Here is an 18,970-nt window from a genome sequence, read left to right as displayed (position 1 = left end):
TAACTGGACTGTAAACCAGGTTACATTACCTAACATCAGAGCTTGACCTCACTAATGTTTTTTGGGCAGTTAAAAATAAATCCCTGCGTCCTTAACCCTCAATTGTTCGCAGTGTATTCAGTCATAACTGCAAGTTGCTTTGAGTAAAAGCATCTGCCAAATACCATAAATGTTAATTAGGTAGTGTGGGTGCTGCACACTACCAAAGTTCTGAAAAAACTTGACACTATTTTTGATGAGTATGAAACCATTTTTGAAAATTTAAAAAAGCTTTAACACACAGATGTGCTAAATGTGCTAAAAGCAAGGTAAACCATACAGGAACAAAAATGAACATTTATTAAATTCAGACTGAATAAACTTCAGTAGGTTTTAAAATAACAGTTTATAGTCCGACTCTGGAATTGGTCTGCATGGCATAAAAAGAATGCAAAATAAACAAAAACAATCAATATTTGCTTTCTCTATTGTAGTGCAGGTCCTACGAACATTGCTTGATTACAATTTTTCATAGACTCCACAGACTTCCACCTAGAAGTTTTCAGGCTCCTGATGCAGGTGATGAGAATAGGGTTGAGCTAGCGTTCATACATCTCCTTTAAAATCTTAATGCTCTCACTGTAACGCAGTTGGTTCTTATTAGAAGCTTCTTTCCACCTAAAGGAGATAAAATAATTCATATAAATTATTCAGTTGTATTTGACTAACAATAATAATAAGATTAAAAATAGTAAAGCCACTATTAAATGGCTAACATCATAACCAGCATGGCCTTTGTAAAAACAGTGAGGAATCGTACTTCTGCCTTATTTTCTTCCAGCGTTTCATGTGGTTAAACATGAGGTTAGCAGCTCCTCCAGTCTCTGCAGACTAAAGAAAAGGTTATTAAACACTTATCATATGTACTCTTTAAAAAACAGGTCTTTTTAATTGAGGGAGTTTATGTAAAAATGTTAGTATACATTTTATAAAAATGTAAGTGTGCTAAAGGTACACTCACCTGGCTGGCAGGCTGTTTCTCTATAGGAGGAATTCTTAGGTTGACTGGATCACCAGACTCATTAAGTGGACAGGCAACAGAATGTGGAAGACGATAAACATTTTCACTTTTGCCATTTAACATGTCCGATATCTGGAATAGATAAAACACAACCAATTTAGAACTGCATCTTTTTCTGTAACTCAATTAATTGCAGTGGAGTGACTCTAGTGGCCAGCATTATGCTTTGAAAAGTGTTCCTTGGGCTTTTTCATCCAACATCAGTGTTGATGCTGGACACAACATTGAAGAGTTCTGTGTTTATTGATTTCTACAATTTTAGGCTTAACATACACTATTTTTCTGCAATTTTAATTTAAAGAGAGGACAGGAAGGTGTAGTGGTGGATCTTACCTCATCATCTGCCATGTTGTGAGGTGGGGTGGAAATTATGCTCTCTTTCACAGAGGGGTTGTTCTTCATCCATGATCTGCAGATGGGGTAGAGTGGAGTGTTGCTGCTAAACTGTGCTAAATCCACACTGCGGTCGAACAGCTTAATAATGTACGAGTCTAATAGAAACAGCAGAACACAAAAATTTAAACGTTTGCTGTTTTGGCTGCTATTTTGCCATTTTCTTAGTACAATGTTTCTACCAAGAAATGTACATGGTCACTTTCACAAATTGTGCTCACCGGCTTTTCAGTAGTGACAAATACTACTAAGAGATAATGTATGGTTTTTTAAGATTTAACTTTTTACTCATTGTTATGCTAATGATATAATTTGTAATGAAAAACATTGCATGAAGTTTCAGGACATAAAAATTAGAAGCATGTACATTAATGCCTGTAAATTAACATCATAAGATATGAGTGTCTTACATTATAGCTAAATAAATAGTTAACTGAGAGCTAACTGAATGTTTGATCAATGCAAATTTTTAACCACTCTCTACTGATAGGTAAATTTCAAGCAGAGCTGAGAATCTAACCAACATCAGCGTTATGTGTAGAAAGCCTGTTGTTTTGCTGATATAACTTTCTAGAAATTTCACTTTCTTATCACACATGCATCAGTTCACATATGCTGTGTTACACATAAGGTCACCAGGTTACTGTAGACGAAATGTTTTGCTCAAAATAACATACTTTTTCCCATTATGCAATTACACAATGCCAACTTCCCTTGCAAATAAAGCGTTACAAATATTCTGTACGCAAAATTTAAGCAAATTTTGCATCTGTGACCAACAGCAACTTTTCTGCTATGTTTAATGCAATAACTTATTAAAAATACAGTGACATGGTTTGCAGTCAGTAGAGATGTTGAATTTTTTAGTTCCTGAATAGACCAATTCAGGCAGGCAAGACAGACAACCAACTGTGAACATGTAGAACCTGATTTGATGACCTGATTGTATGCCAAAATACAGGTTACATTTAAACTTAAAAGTTTACAAATACTTGTAAGGTACATGTGTGTCATGATTTCTACAAATATTTATTTTGGTGAAGGATTCAGTTTTATTACAAGTTTGTCACAAGTATTTAAAAAAACTGAATTCTTTTTTAAATAACTTTTTGCCCTCACCCAACAAGTGTTGCAGTAAAATCAAACGGAAATGGCTTTTCACACCTTGCTAAATCTGAAAGCAAAGGAAGTTATTTGTCATGCAAGACTGACTTTCTACTTTGGTAAGTACAAACTCAAAACTAAATGTGAGCCAGTAGAAACCTAAAACTACTTATCATTTAATGTAATACGCTTTTAATTTACACTAAATCTCACTTTGTTTTTGCTGGTTAGTCTCAGGTAAACCATCATCCATTTCTTTGCGCTTCTTCCTCCGGTGCTGAGAAAAACGTGATGATGGCCTGTGGAAAGTCCCCAACAACATCAAATGTGTTAGCTTTCTAAGAATCACTTTCTTTGTTACACACAATAAGAATTTGTTAGTCAATACAAAAGTAAAAACTAAAAAAGGAGAAGAAAACACACGACTACAGTAGATTAAAATGTTATGAAAAATAATGTCTTTGTAGTATTTAGACAGCTTGACTTTTTTGCACACTTTGTGTTGCGATTTTAATATTGAACTAAAATAATTGCTAGTTTATGTTTTAATCTACACTTAATTACCCATAATAAAGTGAAAATGTTTTAAGTCTCAAATTTACAAAAGTATCAAATCACTTGCTGTTGCATTCCAGATTGTGTTCAGGTGCATCCTGTTTGCTTTAATTACTCAAATAGAACTGAACTGGAGTCCCCCAGTTGCAAGTTGAGTTGATCAAATTGTGAAAATAGAGTGAAAACAATATCTAAGGCTTTGAGTGTTCCCAGGACCACAGTGACCTTAATCATTTTGAAAAGGACAAAGCTTGGTCTGACTGAGTCTTCCTAGAGGCAGCCATCCAGATTTTTAGCTCATTTTTTCAAAACATTATAAAACTAGACCTGATGCTGTTGTGCTGAGTGCTAAATGAAGCGGTGCCAATAATTGTAACAAAATGTTTTTTGAGGAAAACCATTTGTGATGAGTTTCTAACTTGATTATTTTCATGGAATAAATTCAGTTGTTTATTTTCAACTTAAGGTGAAGCTAATAAACCAAATTTACCATTCATTAACAAGAGTGCTAAAATTCTAAAGCTGACTTTATACACAACTTTATAGTAGCACAATTTTATTATCAAATATGTACTTTGTAAATTACACAGTGGATGCAAAACCACTGGACATTAACCATAACCACTAAAAGTAGCCTAACCAGTGACTAAATGAATGCCAGTTACAGACCACAAGACATTTCTCTCTGTATATAAATGTCATCACTGTAGGTTTTCACATGGCCACAAATTAAATAAAAATATGAATTTGCATACCTTTTACCAATAGATGTAGGAGATAAGTCCCTATCAAGAGAAAAGTTTAAAAAAAATCAATCACAGTTCTTTTAGAAGACAGACATTCCATTGACTGTAGAAACGTACTTATTCATGGAGTCAGCTACCAATTTCCCAGCATCATCATCATTCTGATCTCTACAAAAGAAGAAAAGACAGAGCATAGTTAAAAATAAATAAGATAAGATAAAATAAGATTCCTTTAATGATCCCCATTGGGGAAATCACCATGGGGGATATTATAACACATTGCTTGGGGGGTTCTTAAAAAACATCAAGTAATTACAAGTATTTACATTTCATTGACACAAAACTCCTAAGGGGAACAATTCATATCGCCAACAATAGAGCATTAATAATATGGAAAATAACCTACATTTCACTAATGACAAATAGATTTCCCTAAATGTTCATAACTCCTCGCACCTACAGAGGGCGACAGAGACAATCCACTAGAGCTCACAGGTGTACTACAGACCTCTCATTGTCGCTTTTGTCTACCAGGCCTTGCAGCACCGCATCCAGGCGATGTCTCGCACCAGTACCATCTGAGTCTTTAACAAAACCAAGTACAACAGAATTGCTGATAAGTCAGTGTAGATGCAATAAGACACAACTCAGTAATGAGAACGATGAAATCATCATGAAGTCAAATTATTAGGTACAAAAGTAACCCCTTACCTAGTTTCTCCATCTTTATTTTATTGTGAAGCATTTTGACTTGTCCTCACCTAAAAGTGATTTTCGTTAGAGAGAATCCAGAGTTCAATACTGCAAAGTCAAACAGTTAAATACAAGTTTAAATCGCAGCTGCAGCCTCACCCCCGATCACTTGTGGAACTGTACGCAATTGGATAAACATGGTTCCCATAAATTAGGTTTAATACCAAGAGTGAGTAAAGAAATAAATGAACAAACCGTTTGGGGCAATTACTTTATGTTCGTGTCGGTCAAGTGGGTGAAGCTAAACACATCAGTGACTTTCAGACCATAACATGTTTGGAAAACCAAACACAATGCAAGTAATTTGGGATTAAGGTTATTGCTTAGAGGCCAAACAGTGGAAACTTAAACAGCCTCACAGGAAGCAATCTTCCAATTACTAGGCCTGTACCTTAATTGCTGAGCTATCAAAACCCTAAAGATTCCATCAAAATCACTCCAGATATAACCAACCATGTCTGTGTAGATGCCCAACCAGCTGATAGCACCACCAAGATTCGAACTAGGATCTTGGAGGTTGTAGGCCAGCGTAGTAAACTGCTGCGCCAACCGAGCATTTGAATCCCATTAAAAACAACCAACACTGAACACTTGTAGAATGATTACTCACCATGACACATTTTAAGCTGTGTAAGGTTTATTTTTCTTACATTTAAACCCAAAAAACATTTTATTTGTCAGCTGGTAGAATGACATTGTGGCACTGCTGGTAGTGTGGGTGTTACATGAACACAAAATGTATGTCATTAAAATATTGTGAAACAGAACACGACAGTAAATTATCTTGGTGGGTTATAGTAAAGAACCAAATGATTATGTTGTAGTTTGGAGTGAACTTCAACAAAGTGAGCTGCAGTGCAACTTCACTCAATGATATTCATCTACCTCAAGATTATCATAAGACTAGTGTTCATCAGGGACGTAGTCTAGTGGTTGAGTACTGGACTAGTAATCAAAAGGTCGCTGGTTCAAGCCCCACCACTGCCAGGTTGTCACTGTTGGGCCCTTGAGCAAGGCCCTTAACCCTCAATTGCTTGGACAATATACTGTCACAGTACTGTAAGTCGTTTTGGATGTGTTTGTTTATTCGGATTTTAACGTCATGTTTTACACTTTGGTTACATTCATGACAGGAACGGTAGTTATTCATTACACAAGATTCATCAGTTCACAAGTTTATAACAAACACAGTCTTGGACAATTTAGTGTCTCCAATTCACCTCACTTGCACGTCTTTGGACTGTGGGAGGAAACTGGAGAAACCCGGAGTAAACCCGCGCAGACACGGGGAGAACATGCAAACTCCACACAGAAAGGACCCGGACACCATTAATGTTGTATTAATCTTTTGATATTTCACACTATTTAGTAAAGTTGTTCGGGCTGAGACGAAGCCGTCGGCATTAGCCAGCGAGCTATTTCAGTATAATTACAGTCGTCATTCACATATTTGCTGAAATTTCAAACAGTGTACCAAACGCCATTAACATCTTTAACTTAATAAAACATATAACTTTAATACATATTTAGTAAATATCTTACCGTACTAAACAATTAACGTAAACAGCTAGTGCCATTAGCTGTTAGCTATCTAGCTATTTTTGTTTTCAGTTGGCCTGACTTTCCTCTTCCGCGCGCAACCCGACTTCTGTTTGCTTATTGGTGACTGTAAATAACAGTTCTCTATTATCATTGGGTAAAACGCCTGTCTGTCAGGAGTTGCAGAATTTGATTGGCTTCTGGACACACGGTCACTTTAGATGGTGTTCCAATTGCATTTAAAAGTAATTAAGTGTGTGTCGTATTAGTACTAAACCAATAGTCTGAATTCTATTTTTAGGCATACTTTGTAGTGTTAATTATGCGATTTGGGACGTGGTCAATGCAAACAGAAAATTCGAAAAGCTGGCAGTTTTGTTTGTATTCCTCGGAGATTTACTTTTCAATCCTCATTTTAATAAACAGAGTTGCGCTGTTTTTTCGAAAACAGTTATAGTACTATTGCTGTTATAGTTTTATTCGAATGGAGTTTGTAGTTGTTTCTTTTTGGGGCTGTTAAGGTTAGCTTGTAGTCTGTTGGCTGCTAAGTAACAGAGTAGTAACGTTTGGTAGCTTTGGTGTTTATGTCGGCAGTGTAGCCTAGTGGTTAAGGTACTGGTCCAGTATTCAGAAGGTTGCCGGTTCAAGCCTCACCACTACCAGGTTGCCACTGTTGGGCCCTTGAGCAAGGCCCTTAACCCTCAATTGCTTAGACTGTATACTGTCACAACTGTAAGTCGCTTTGGATAAAAGCGTCTGCTAAATGCCGAAAATGTAAATGTTGAGTGAGCACGTAACACGCATGTCACTACAACATTCTCAGTTGTGTCTTGTAGACCAAGAAGTTGGCACCTGAATTGCATTTACAGTCTGGAAGGATGAAATCTAGGTAAGATCAGGTCAGAACACACCAGTACAGCTACTTTAGTAATATATGTTATATATACAATGCAGTAATCAATTCACCATCATCTTGTTTCAGTGAGCCTGTATTTACCAGAAAGAATCCCTTTCCTGCAGAACCTCACTTGCCAAAAAGCCATTATAATCCATCTAAAGTAAAGAAGATCCCCAAGAAGCAGAAAAGTCTGGTAAAAGAATTCACTTTTTTTTTTTACAGTTTTCATCAACACACATACAAGTTAGTTATTTCTTTATTAGGTAAACCTACTTTGCACGTCCACGCAACCTTCTGTTATAATCACATGGGTTGTTTATGTTTCATCTAGGCACTGAGTCCTGTCCGATTTACCCGGTCAGTCAGTCCTCCAGAGTCTCCAACTCACACCGATTGTCTCAGCCCAGAGGATCAGCGCTTCCTTGATGGTTCTCATCGTGTAGTTTTGTGTCCTTCTTCGTCTGTCGAGGGAAACCAGAAATTTACAGAGACTTGGCCATCCACTGATCAGAGCTCTTCCCCTGCAAGTACAAGTGTATCACAGCCACAACACACTGCAGCTTCACAGGAGCCTTCAGTGATGAAAAAGTATGATATGTGTGGAAAACACAGCACGAAAACACTGGTTACTACTACTCTGCACTGATTACCACTAGTAGTGCTACTTTGGGCCAATTGATGGGGGCGAACTGTGCACCATGTTTGTAGCAAAAATTATTAACACATTTTCTTATGCTAAAAAAAAAAACATTTACTAAACTTATTAAAAATCAATCAGTAAAGTAGAGCTGTTTCACCTGGTTGGCAGGCAGGCCATAATTAAAAACAGATATACTGTACTATATGGCCAGAAATATAAGCATTTTTAACATGTTTTCCTTGTTCTTTGCTTTTATTAGCCACATTTAATAAATAATTAAAAGAATGTTTTAATGAAGATCTAAGAGATTTCTGGTTTGGATGATCTCCTGTTTGTAATAAAATATTTCAGGTACATTGAGCGTTTTCGTTATGGAATGCCACAAAGCCGTGGGGAAAGAGAAAAATTGGCAAGTGATGGAGAAGCTGATCAACCGTATTGGTGGATGTCTCCATCCTCTCTGCAGCCATCCAGCTCAACTTCAAACCAATCCAAGGAATGCTATAGGGGTATGTTTCAAATACAATCAGCAAGTGGAATAAATCATAAAATGCTGGTGGAAAATTAAAAGTTTGCATATGCTTGTACATGTAAGTGCATGAAGAATTTGTAACAGTTTCTGTGATTGGAACTTCTTTAAAAAGTTCATTGTGGGTTTTTTCTTTCAATTCACTTTCATGTTTAGCACTAGTTGGTCCTGTTTCACCTAAATCACTGGGTGCAATGCAGTTACACACCCCAGTCAGGACACCAATCCATTGTAGGGCTTTGGTCATATCTCTTGTCAGCACCGCTGGAGATTCAAACCGTTTACGTAAAGTGGGCTAGCACAAATTACAACTGCGCCACCCGAGCGCCATTGTGAGTTTTTTTTTATATACTGTATGTAGCTGTATGTACACATTTGATCCAGCAAAATTTTTAAACAAAGTTCAAATTGTTCAGTCACAGTTACAGAGGTAATTGAAATATTAATGTATGCTCTTAGAAGTGCTTTATATAATTTCTATGTTATTCTAGCATCTATGGGAAGTGGATATATGGTGGTTTGTTGATTAAATTATTGTTTTCACAGGATCATATGATGGTGTACATGATGGTAAGGGAAACCTGCAGGACCTGATCAGCCATCATCCACCCAAGACATTGCTCTCCCCTACCAGAGAACAGTTTGACCTGAGTGTGCTGGTAAAATATAAAGTGACTTGTACCACACATTAACTAATTTAATACCATTAACTGATTCAATAGTTTTGTGGGGCCACATGTGATTGCCAACCAGATGACATCTGGGAAAAGCTTTTGTAAGTGTTGGCTAGGAATTGCAATACAATCAAGTGTTGTGTTAACATCAGAGGAAAGATAGCACAAGCAAAACAACTTCTCCAGCTTTAGTATCAGTTTAGTAGTAACTATCTTAAGTTGGTGTCTGCCTCTGTGTGACTTCTTTTAGCTGGTGTATACTATAGCAGGCTCATAAGTATGACATAAATACCTAATGGCTTCATTTACAGATGATGAGTGATGAGTGCTGTTAAGTCTTCTGGACGGCACATTTGTTACTTTGAACTGAAGTTATTAAAGTGTTTATGCATCGTGGTTTTATACTTTGGTTTTTGGTGGCTTAATGACACCTTCTAGTGGTAATAGACTGAAACAACTCTTCCGTAGAAATCCTTTGTATGACATTAAACAGTTTGGCAGGAACAGTGTTGGCTGTGTTTATACACCAGTTCTTTGTGTTCCCTTGTGGAATGCCTTGGCATTAAAGGAAGATGGAAAGCTTCTCTGCTTAACTTGCTGTGCTCACATCTCATGCTTCATCATTGTGTCATGTTGTTTTATATTTCTAAATTCTTTATACTGAATGCAGAACTGTTATGTACACCCTGGCTACTCCAGCACACTTACTGTTTTCTCTCGCAAATTTCAAAAACATCAAATGGTGTGCACTGATCTGGACCTAGCCATCATTCTTAATACTTAGGGCTGACTTTTTTTGAAAACCTTTAGCTATTTGACCACTGAACAGCCTTATGCAAAATTTCAGTGTCAGAATTTATATGTAGTTAGAATAAAAGTTGCACACTCTAGAAATTCCAGAGCAGCAAAAATCTCCTGGCAAAAAGTCAAAATGAGAATGCAGACAGTGAACATTGAAATAAACAACATGCAAGAAAGAAATACATTACTATTTATAGATATGTTTGTTAAAGGTTACCAACATCTTTAAAGCAGATTGATGTTGTGTTTACTGTGTTCCAGGCCTTATCTGATTCCTCTCACTGTGAGCCTGAAGAGCCAGAGATTATTCAGCTACAGGAGAGAGCCAACAGGCTTCTGCAGAAAAGGTACAACACACACACACTACTCTTGCTAAACAAATCATATTCATTTACATGAATTATATTAATATTACACTAATTTAAGTGCAGTAGTATTACTTGAACACCTCCACTTATAGGTCATACTTAGGTGCCCCTGAAGTAAAGTGCTGTAAAACCATGTTTGTGCATTTTTCATAAACACTAGATGACCAAAAGAATGTGAACACCACTCCTAACTATTAAGTTTAGGTGTTTCTGCCACAACCACTACTATAAATTGGTTATTTTAACTAAATATAATGTTTCCAACTGTGGCAACAGTTTAGGGAAAGGCTTTTTTTCCACTGTAAGTGTCCCCATGGCTTAAGTAATTTGGTATGGAAGGTTACCAGTAAGAAAAGGGCAAAACACTTTTAACCCTGTTGGTTGATTAGATTCTTGTCCAACATCTAATCTCATTAGTGCTCTTTTGACTAAATGGGGACACATTTTATATATTATATATATATATATATATATATATTCCATCTTCAAACAAGATTAAGGCAAAGACGTCCTAAGTAAACAAAAAAATCTAATTCTAAAAACTGGTTGTGCCACCCACATCAACAGCTGCAAACAAATGCTTCTGATAACTTTAGGCAAATTGAGGTGTCATAGTGTGCTGCTTGTAGAGACCTTTTAAGTCTACATAGCTAAAAAGGTTTTATTTTGGTGATGTTTTAGTAAGATGTTTTTGCTCCCTAGCGAGTTTACGAGAGGTTATATTAAATAACTGTGGTCTACAATGAACTTTAAATAGATCTTTAAAATAAAATAAAAAATAAAAACCTTTAGTTTATTTGAAGTACATTGCACATGTTGTGTGGTGTTTTCCAGTGAGCACTCTCATAGCAGTGGATCCATTGGTGTACAGATCAGCACTGAAGGTCTTGGCTGCTCTGATTTCTCCTCCCCTGTTAGTGTTGATGAACCAATCCGAAGGCCCATGGTGCCCAGCCTAATGGATACAGCGAACTGTAAGTGATACAAGCCAGCAGCTTTTTATTACTTAAGGCATTGTTTATTTTTCAGTGCGCCTGATAAATGCCAGACTTTCAATCATAACAGTAGAAAAACATCAGTAAACAATCAAAATTTTGCAAAATTCAACAGAATTTTACTTACAGTGTAATTCCGTTCTCTATGAGGTATGTTTTCTCATTGGTAACTGCACAGTGCTGATACAAATCCTAATATTTATATTCCTATGACCAGCTGCCAATGCCTTTGAATTTACTCTGAGACACACACCACTGCAATTCAGTTTAACTCACTGTATACAGATTCTTGTCTAATCTAACAGCAGATTATTCTTGTCTAATGCAACAGCAACTCAACAGCTTAGCCCCTTTTAAAATGTATTTATATTTATTTTATTTTTACTTCAAACTTGTGGTTGCTCTTAGCCATGTAACATTTATGGTAATAAAAGACAGATGTTGTTTACCTAACAATAATCTGGCTGTGCCCCAAATCTTTTGTGATACATAGTTTGTTACTGTTTATAGTGTACTAATTAAACATAAGCTGCTGTACTGTATATCCTCACCTCCATGGGGTGAGGATCAGCCTATACTGTGAGTCGCATTACATTTGTTAATAAATGTCATACATCTTAACGCGGTGCTTGTGTGGCACAACAGGCTGTTATTCTAGCCCACCACCACAGATCTGGGTTTAAATCTATCTGGTGCTATTGTCCAGTCAGGTGTCTATACAGACATGATTGGCTATGTCTAAAAGGGGGATGGCTGAAGCCCTGCAATGGATTGGTGCCATGTCCAGGGTGTTCTTGTTTTGCACACAGTGTTTTTTGGTGGTACCAGACCTGCAACGACACTGACCAGTATTAAGCAGGTGATAAAATGAAAATCCATAAAATCCTTGTTTACAGATCATTTGTTTCAGAATAAAAGTTTACTCTCTTATTTAAATCTTAATAGTTTTATCTTAATACTTTTTTGCTTGTATGTTTGCCAGTGCTAACACATCACGGCATGTCTAGAGAAGATCCATTTCCTGCTCCAACAACTATAGGTTCTAGGGGGTCAAGAATTCGGCCCGAGGATGACATCCTGTTGCAGTGGCGTCTGAGAAGAAAGATGGAGCAGGCCAGACAGTGGAGTCATGCTACATGTCATAGCTCAGCTCTTAATCAGCCAATGTTGAACAGACTAGTAATGCAGGTAAATCAAAATACACATTAATAATAATAACAGTAACTTATATGTAGTTGGCTTTTATCTCTGTTTTTTTGTTTTTAATTTTTCTTTCCATAACAAGACACAACCTGGCCCCTCTTGCACCCCTGCACCATTAGCTGAGACTGGTAATCCTGCACCTCATTCAATTCATGAGCCAGTGCCTCCTGTCTCCAGCAATGTTTACCCCATCTCCAGTTTTCCAACCAAAGAGGATTTTACCACACAAAGCCACCTTGGCTTTTTCTCACCCTCTACCAGTCAGAGTAACACTAGGGACCCGCAGATCCCCTCTTCCTTTCATCAGTCACACCAAAGAGGACAGAGGCTCTCGCCAAAAACTAAAGAAGAGTCCATTAATAAGCACAGTGTATCTTCATCTCTTCAACCCACTCGGAGCACAGAAGAAGTCTTACATAGTCACCAGGAGAAAGAGAACGTTCAGGATAATGACATAGGAATAAGGCAAAGGGAAAAGCTTGACAAAAAGTCAGCTTCACCCAGTCGAAAGAAAAAGTCTAATAGGTACGATTTCTGTCTTTTTTAAGCCTTTATTTTCCCCAAAATATATATTTTTTCTTTATTACATTCACATCAGAGTTATACAATGTTCGCCTTGTCTGTTAATTTTTTTTTTAATCTGGGCATTTCTTTTTCTGGATTCTATCTGAAGTTTTAGAATCAGTTCCCTAGAATTTTTGTATCAACTACATGTGTATCAGGATACAGAGTCTCACTGTACAAAGCACAGAACAACCAGGTTGTATTAGATATGTACCAAGTATTGGCCAACATGTGCAATCATTCCTTGCAGGCTCGTGGGGGACAGAGATGCCACTGAGAGCAACCAGCACACTGCCATGATCAAAGGCAGAAATGCCAGAAGTCAGGAACAGGTGAGCTGTCAAACACAATCATCCAGCAAAAAGAGCATGGGACACAGAGGGGGTCAAAGTTCAACCAATGGCACCTGTTTAAGAGCAGCACCACCATCATCGCCAATACACAGCACTCTAGAACAGGTCAGTTTCATGTCAAGAAAAGGCATTTTTAAATTATTATCTCCCTTTTATTTTTATGTAAGCGGGAAATGGCTGTCTGTTTTCTTCTAATCATACTTCTATTTCTGAATTTAATTTCCTGTCATGCTTTTTTTCTGACCTTGTATCTTTCATTGCTTTGATAGGTTGTGTCCGAGGTGTTGTTTTCCGGTGCTAATTCACCAGTCCACTCTATAACCCCTCATTCCTCAGCCTCTCCCACATCCAACCCCTCAGAACCATCCCAAGTCACCAATACTCCTCAGAGTACATACGAGCCATGTGAGGTTATTGGTCAGCTGATGCAGGAAGCAGAAGGTAGGAGAATTCTAAATAATGAGCTGTCAGCTCTTTTAGTAAAATGATTTGTGTAAGGCCGTCATTGAGCACATCTAACTGTTTTAGCTGCCACCTGTTGCAGCCGATTCTTTAAATAACTTTTATGTAATGTGTATGCCATTGTCATATATTGCGTTACAGCACAGTTAGTGACGCCATTCATTATAGCTGGTAGTTCCACATTCCTGGGTACTTGGGTAACGGTTGATGAAAATGAAATTAAAAGAAATAATGATTCACCTCATTAATGTCACATTTTTCTTCAGAGTGACCACAGTACATGCTGCACAACAGACAGGTTATACTGTCCAGTCCATCCATTGTTCCTAAATAAACTGTTTATCAAAAAAACTAAAACTGACACTTAGCAACCAGGACTAATTTAAGTACGGTTAAAAACCTGTGCTGTTCATTGATATAATGTTGTCATTAATGTCATTCATTCTGCTGTCAGTAAAATGTTTGACAGTATGTACTGTGAAAACGACTGAATATAAATATAAATTTATACCAGTAATGTAAAATAATTATACTGTAATCAGGGTATCATTGATGAAAACTCAAATATTAAAAATCATATTAGTTTCTAATATTTGTCAACCCCTTTTTCTTGAAAAATTAATGCACTGTGCTCCAAAAACCAAATTTTACTTTCCTGGACCATTTTGTCACGTTTCCACTCACAACTGATAGTTCATTCATCTCACAACTGCTAGTTCTTATATACACATATCGTACTAACCTTCTTTTTACTCTTTCCTACAGACTCAGATGGGCTGGAATTTGAGGATGACTCCTTACTCATAGTCCTTCGACAGCAGAGGAAATGGGTGAAGGAACAACTCTGGTAAGAAAATCTAACATATTTTGATTATTTGAAACATTATTTGATAATATATTTATTAACTATGTCTTATGAAATTTTCAGTTGGTTTGTAATTTGAGTTTTGTTAATAAGATAATATGATTATTTTTTAAGAAAATGTTTTTTCTTCCCCAGCGAAGTCGACCTAATGCTTGAGAAACTGCATAAAGACTGATATGCCATGAACCCAAAACAAAGAAGACACTTAAATGCACAATCATGTTTATTACTGCATACAATACACTGTGTATTTTATATGAATGTGATTACGAAAATAAACTGTTTTGGAATAAAACAATCATTTGAAGACTTTTTATAAAAGTTAAACAGTGCATAAAATATAACTCAAACACAAAACAAACAGTTATTAAGGAATATGTACAGTCTTAAACTTATCAATCCCATTTTTGGTAATTTGTGAGAATGATTAGGTTATTTGATATGTGCAATCATTGCCAATAATTGACAATTGCTAGAAAGCTTAGAACATGCTGGAAACTTTGAGATGGATTAACTCAAGCAGCTTCAGTGAGCTTAAAAGCTTAGTCTTATGTAAATGCTACAGGGAAAGTATGTGGTGATGTATGGCTTGGTATTAAGAATGTTTAAAATTTATATGGGGGGGTGATGGTTGTTAGCTTCAGTGCATGAGAACAGTTGATCCATTTCTCCTGTCGTTCATTGTGTTGACTCTGTTAAGCATGAGTGAAGTACAGCATGGAACCACTCAAATAAATAGGAAAATGTCCACCAGATCGGCTTGTCTTCACTGGTGTATGCCTCTATACTTCATGCTTATTCGGTTGAGGGTAACGTTGAGTTCTCATCTTGTTGCAAAGGAGCAGAAATCACAAGCATGCCATCTGGCGAAACTGCACACTCCAATTTCATAGCATCTACTTCTTTTGGGATGCGGTAGCGTCTGTTAAACTGTCTGGTCACCATCCCTGGTCCATCCTACAGTCAGAAGAGTCACATTGTTGTCCAGTGAATTTCATTCAAATGTGATTTTTTCTTTTTCTTTTAATAGATTGGAGGAGATACTCTCAATATTACATTTTTTTTCTCAGTGTTGTATGTGTGATTAACAGGAATCATTTTAACATATAAACATTCAGTCTGTACTAAGAAAAATAATAATTTAAGTAAACTTTACTTGAAGCTCACTCATGATAAAAGTCCAGGGGCAACAATGTCCCCAGCAACAAAACAGTTACTAACAAACATTACTAGGGTTAACAACTGGCAAATCATTCTATTAGAAAGTTAGGAACTGACCTTTTTCTGTTCATTTTTACCCTCCACAACAACATAGCCCCCCTTGACTTTGACCATTAGATCTTCAGGACTGAAATGTTTCACATCAAGCTTAACTGTAAATCCATTTTGGTCACAAACAGCCTGAAAACAAACAAATGAGAAAATAAATATACATATATTAAAATGCATAGTAATTGGTAAATTAACCTGTATGGGTAACCAGAAATATACCATTATACAGTGTATCACAAAAGTGAGTACACCCCTCACATTTCTGCAAATATTTCATTATATCTTTTCATGGGACAACACTATAGACATGAAACTTGGATATAACTTAGAGTAGTCAGTGTACAACTTGTATAGCAGTGTAGATTTACTGTCTCCTGAAAATAACTCAACACACAGCCATTAATGTCTAAATAGCTGGCAACATAAGTGAGTACACCCCACAGTGAACATGTCCAAATTGTGCCCAAATGTATCGTTGTCCCTCCCTGGTGTCATGTGTCAAGGTCCCAGGTGTAAATGGGGAGCAGGGCTGTTAAATTTGGTGTTTTGGGTACAATTCTCTCATACTGGCCACTGGATATTCAACATGGCACCTCATGGCAAAGAACTCTCTGAGGATGTGAGAAATAGAATTGTTGCTCTCCACAAAGATGGCCTGGGCTATAAGAAGATTGCTAACACCCTGAAACTGAGCTACAGCATGGTGGCCAAGGTCATACAGCGGTTTTCCAGGACAGGTTCCACTCGGAACAGGCTTCGCCAGGGTCGACCAAAGAAGTTGAGTCCACGTGTTCGGCGTCATATCCAGAGGTTGGCTTTAAAAAATAGACACATGAGTGCTGCCAACATTGCTGCAGAGGTTGAAGACGTGGGAGGTCAGCCTGTCAGTGCTCAGACCATACGCCACACACTGCATCAACTCGGTCTGCATGGTCATCATCCCAGAAGGAAGCTGACGCACAAGAAAGCCCGCAAACAGTTTGCTGAAGACAAGCAGTCCAAGAACATGGATTACTGGAATGCCCTGTGGTCTGACGAGACCAAGATAAACTTGTTTGGCTCAGATGGTGTCCAGCATGTGTGGCGGCGCCCTGGTGAGAAGTACCAAGACAACTGTATCTTGCCTACAGTCAAGCATGGTGGTGGTAGCATCATGGTCTTGGGCTGCATGAGTGTTGCTGGCACTGAGGAGCTGCAGTTCATTGAGGGAAACATGAATTCCAACATGTACTGTGACATTCTGAAACAGAGCATGATCCCCTCCCTTAGAAAACTGGGCCTCATGGCAGTTTTCCAACAGGATAACGACCCCAAACACAACCTCCAAGATGACAACTGCCTTGCTGAGGAAGCTGAAGGTAAAGGTGATGGACTAAACCCAATTGAGCACCTGTGGCGCATCCTCAAGTGGAAGGTGGAGGAGTTCAAGGTGTCTAACATCCACCAGCTCCGTGATGTCATCATGGAGGAGTGGAAGAGGATTCCAGTAGCAACCTGTGCAGCTCTGGTGAATTTCATGCCCAGGAGGGTTAAGGCAGTGCTGGATAATAATGGTGGTCACACAAAATATTGACACTTTGGGCACAATTTGGACATGTTCACTGTGGGGTGTACTCACTTATGTTGCCAGCTATTTAGACATTAATGGCTGTGTGTTGAGTTATTTTCAGAAGACAGTAAATCTACACTGCTATACAAGTTGTACACTGACTACTCTAACTTATATCCAAGTTTCATGTCTATAGTGTTGTCCCATGAAAAGATATAATAAAATATTTGCAGAAATGTGAGGGGTGTACTCACTTTTGTGATACACTGTATATAACCTGAAAAATACCATTTCCATATGGGGCAACAGTTTATTGGAATATGAGGTTTTTGGATGCAAGTACCATTTCCAGCTTCACCCTCCCCTTCACAATTTTAATTTCAGGGTGTCCTTAGGTATTCCTCACCCGTTCCCTGTTTCTGGTAATCCAATTTTGTGTAGATATTTTTGCATTACCAATCGGCAATGCTGAAGTACCAGATGTGGAATGAAGTCTGACATATTAGAATTTATGGCTTGTAACTTGACTTTGTATTTTATCTTTAAGGGTTCATCATTAAATGCCAGGGGGTAAATGTGAATGTTTTATTGTGTTGTCCCGTAATGGATTGGTACAGTGTGTTCCAGCTTTGTATACAGTGTTTCAGGGTGATGCTGAACTCACTCTGACCCTTGATCTGAAAAACAACATTAGTTAAATGAAGGAATGAAGGGAACTGCAAAGGTTCAGTGTTTGAGTTGCTTCACTCAAACATTTAAGAGTTTTATTCGTTTTCAGTGAAAGGCAGAAATAGACCCTGGACAGGGCATCAGAGCAACACTTACTCATGCCCCCTTGACAAATTCACAGGGCAAGTTAGAGCTACTTTATCCATGTTTTTGAAAGGTGGGAGGTAAATTTAAGTACCCAGAGGTAATCCATGTAAGGACAGAAAAAATCAAAAGTTAAACACTACATCTGTAAGGTGTAAAATTACCAGGTTATTTTTCAGTGGACACAAACAGATGCTGTTGCTTTAAACTGAGTTTGAGTTTGATGTTTTTCCTTCTAGCTTTGCTTGTTGGTTCTAAAGACCCAAATACTAAAATCATTAATATATCAATGTATTCATATCAGATTATGTTTTTTGGTTTTAACCCAGTTTGATGTTTTAAACATGAGTACCATGCTGCATTTTATGAAAGTCTTCATAAAGTTCCTCACCTGTGTTGCTCCTTTATGTTCACTCTCTGGTAAGAGCAGTTCAGCTGGAGTCCATGCGTACTTTCCTTCTGTTCCGTTGACCCGGGGAAACAAGGGTGGCAGAATTCTCTCCCAGTTAACCCCATTCATGAATACAGTGGGGTGCATGTCAAAATCCATTCTTTCTCTTCTATTCAGTTATGATAAACTGTAAGAAAGAACAACTGGTGTAGGTCCACCTCTGATACAGAAGACTTAGAGTAAAGTGCTTGGTAATGTGCACTGCTGCAGTAAGAATGAGTGCTGAACTGAGTGTCAGGTTTAAATAGCTCTCCCCCTCAGCCCCTGCGCTGTTGTGTCTTCTAGACAGAGATTTATACCCACACGGACACCACGTGTCACAGATGGATGACAGACGAGTTCAAATGTCTTTTCCATTGTATATGTATATATGTATATGTATA

General features: G+C 37.6%; 3 protein-coding genes across 4 annotated transcripts; 1 reads left to right on the top strand and 2 right to left on the bottom strand.

Annotated features, from left to right (window-relative positions):
* Positions 1-318: 318 nt before the first annotated feature.
* lin37 (lin-37 DREAM MuvB core complex component) lies at positions 319-6,251 on the bottom strand. Of its 2 annotated transcripts, none has more exons than XM_063016790.1 (10): positions 6,154-6,251; positions 4,570-4,619; positions 4,367-4,442; positions 3,976-4,026; positions 3,868-3,897; positions 2,771-2,856; positions 1,394-1,551; positions 1,001-1,132; positions 800-870; positions 319-657 (listed from the first exon to the last, which is right to left on the bottom strand). In XM_063016790.1, exons 2-10 carry the CDS (start codon positions 4,601-4,603, stop codon positions 579-581), a joined length of 717 nt encoding a protein of 238 aa, XP_062872860.1. In that variant the 5' UTR covers positions 4,604-4,619; positions 6,154-6,251; the 3' UTR covers positions 319-578. The 2 variants fall into 2 exon arrangements, with proteins under 2 accessions (XP_062872860.1, XP_062872859.1); XM_063016789.1 differs by having other exon boundaries at positions 4,570-4,659; positions 6,154-6,242.
* Positions 6,252-6,834: 583 nt separating this feature from the next.
* Positions 6,835-14,794, top strand: proser3 (proline and serine rich 3). Its single transcript, XM_063016543.1, has 13 exons — positions 6,835-7,039; positions 7,133-7,241; positions 7,380-7,636; positions 8,040-8,197; positions 8,764-8,876; positions 9,954-10,039; positions 10,895-11,034; positions 12,038-12,243; positions 12,341-12,783; positions 13,073-13,280; positions 13,445-13,616; positions 14,403-14,484; positions 14,638-14,794. The coding sequence occupies exons 1-13, from the start codon at positions 7,029-7,031 to the stop codon at positions 14,675-14,677; spliced, it is 2,025 nt and encodes a 674-aa protein (XP_062872613.1). The 5' UTR covers positions 6,835-7,028; the 3' UTR covers positions 14,678-14,794.
* Positions 14,787-18,832, bottom strand: hspb6 (heat shock protein, alpha-crystallin-related, b6). The gene is made up of 3 exons (XM_063016544.1): positions 18,528-18,832; positions 15,781-15,903; positions 14,787-15,459 (listed from the first exon to the last, which is right to left on the bottom strand). The coding sequence occupies exons 1-3, from the start codon at positions 18,684-18,686 to the stop codon at positions 15,298-15,300; spliced, it is 444 nt and encodes a 147-aa protein (XP_062872614.1). The 5' UTR covers positions 18,687-18,832; the 3' UTR covers positions 14,787-15,297.
* Between the last annotated feature and the right edge of the window lie 138 nt (positions 18,833-18,970).

This window comes from Trichomycterus rosablanca, chromosome 20 (genome assembly GCF_030014385.1).
Source record: "Trichomycterus rosablanca isolate fTriRos1 chromosome 20, fTriRos1.hap1, whole genome shotgun sequence".
NCBI classification, from domain to species: domain Eukaryota; kingdom Metazoa; phylum Chordata; class Actinopteri; order Siluriformes; family Trichomycteridae; genus Trichomycterus; species Trichomycterus rosablanca.
Note: the sequence above shows the minus strand (reverse complement) of the source record. Positions and strands in the feature narration are given on the sequence as shown.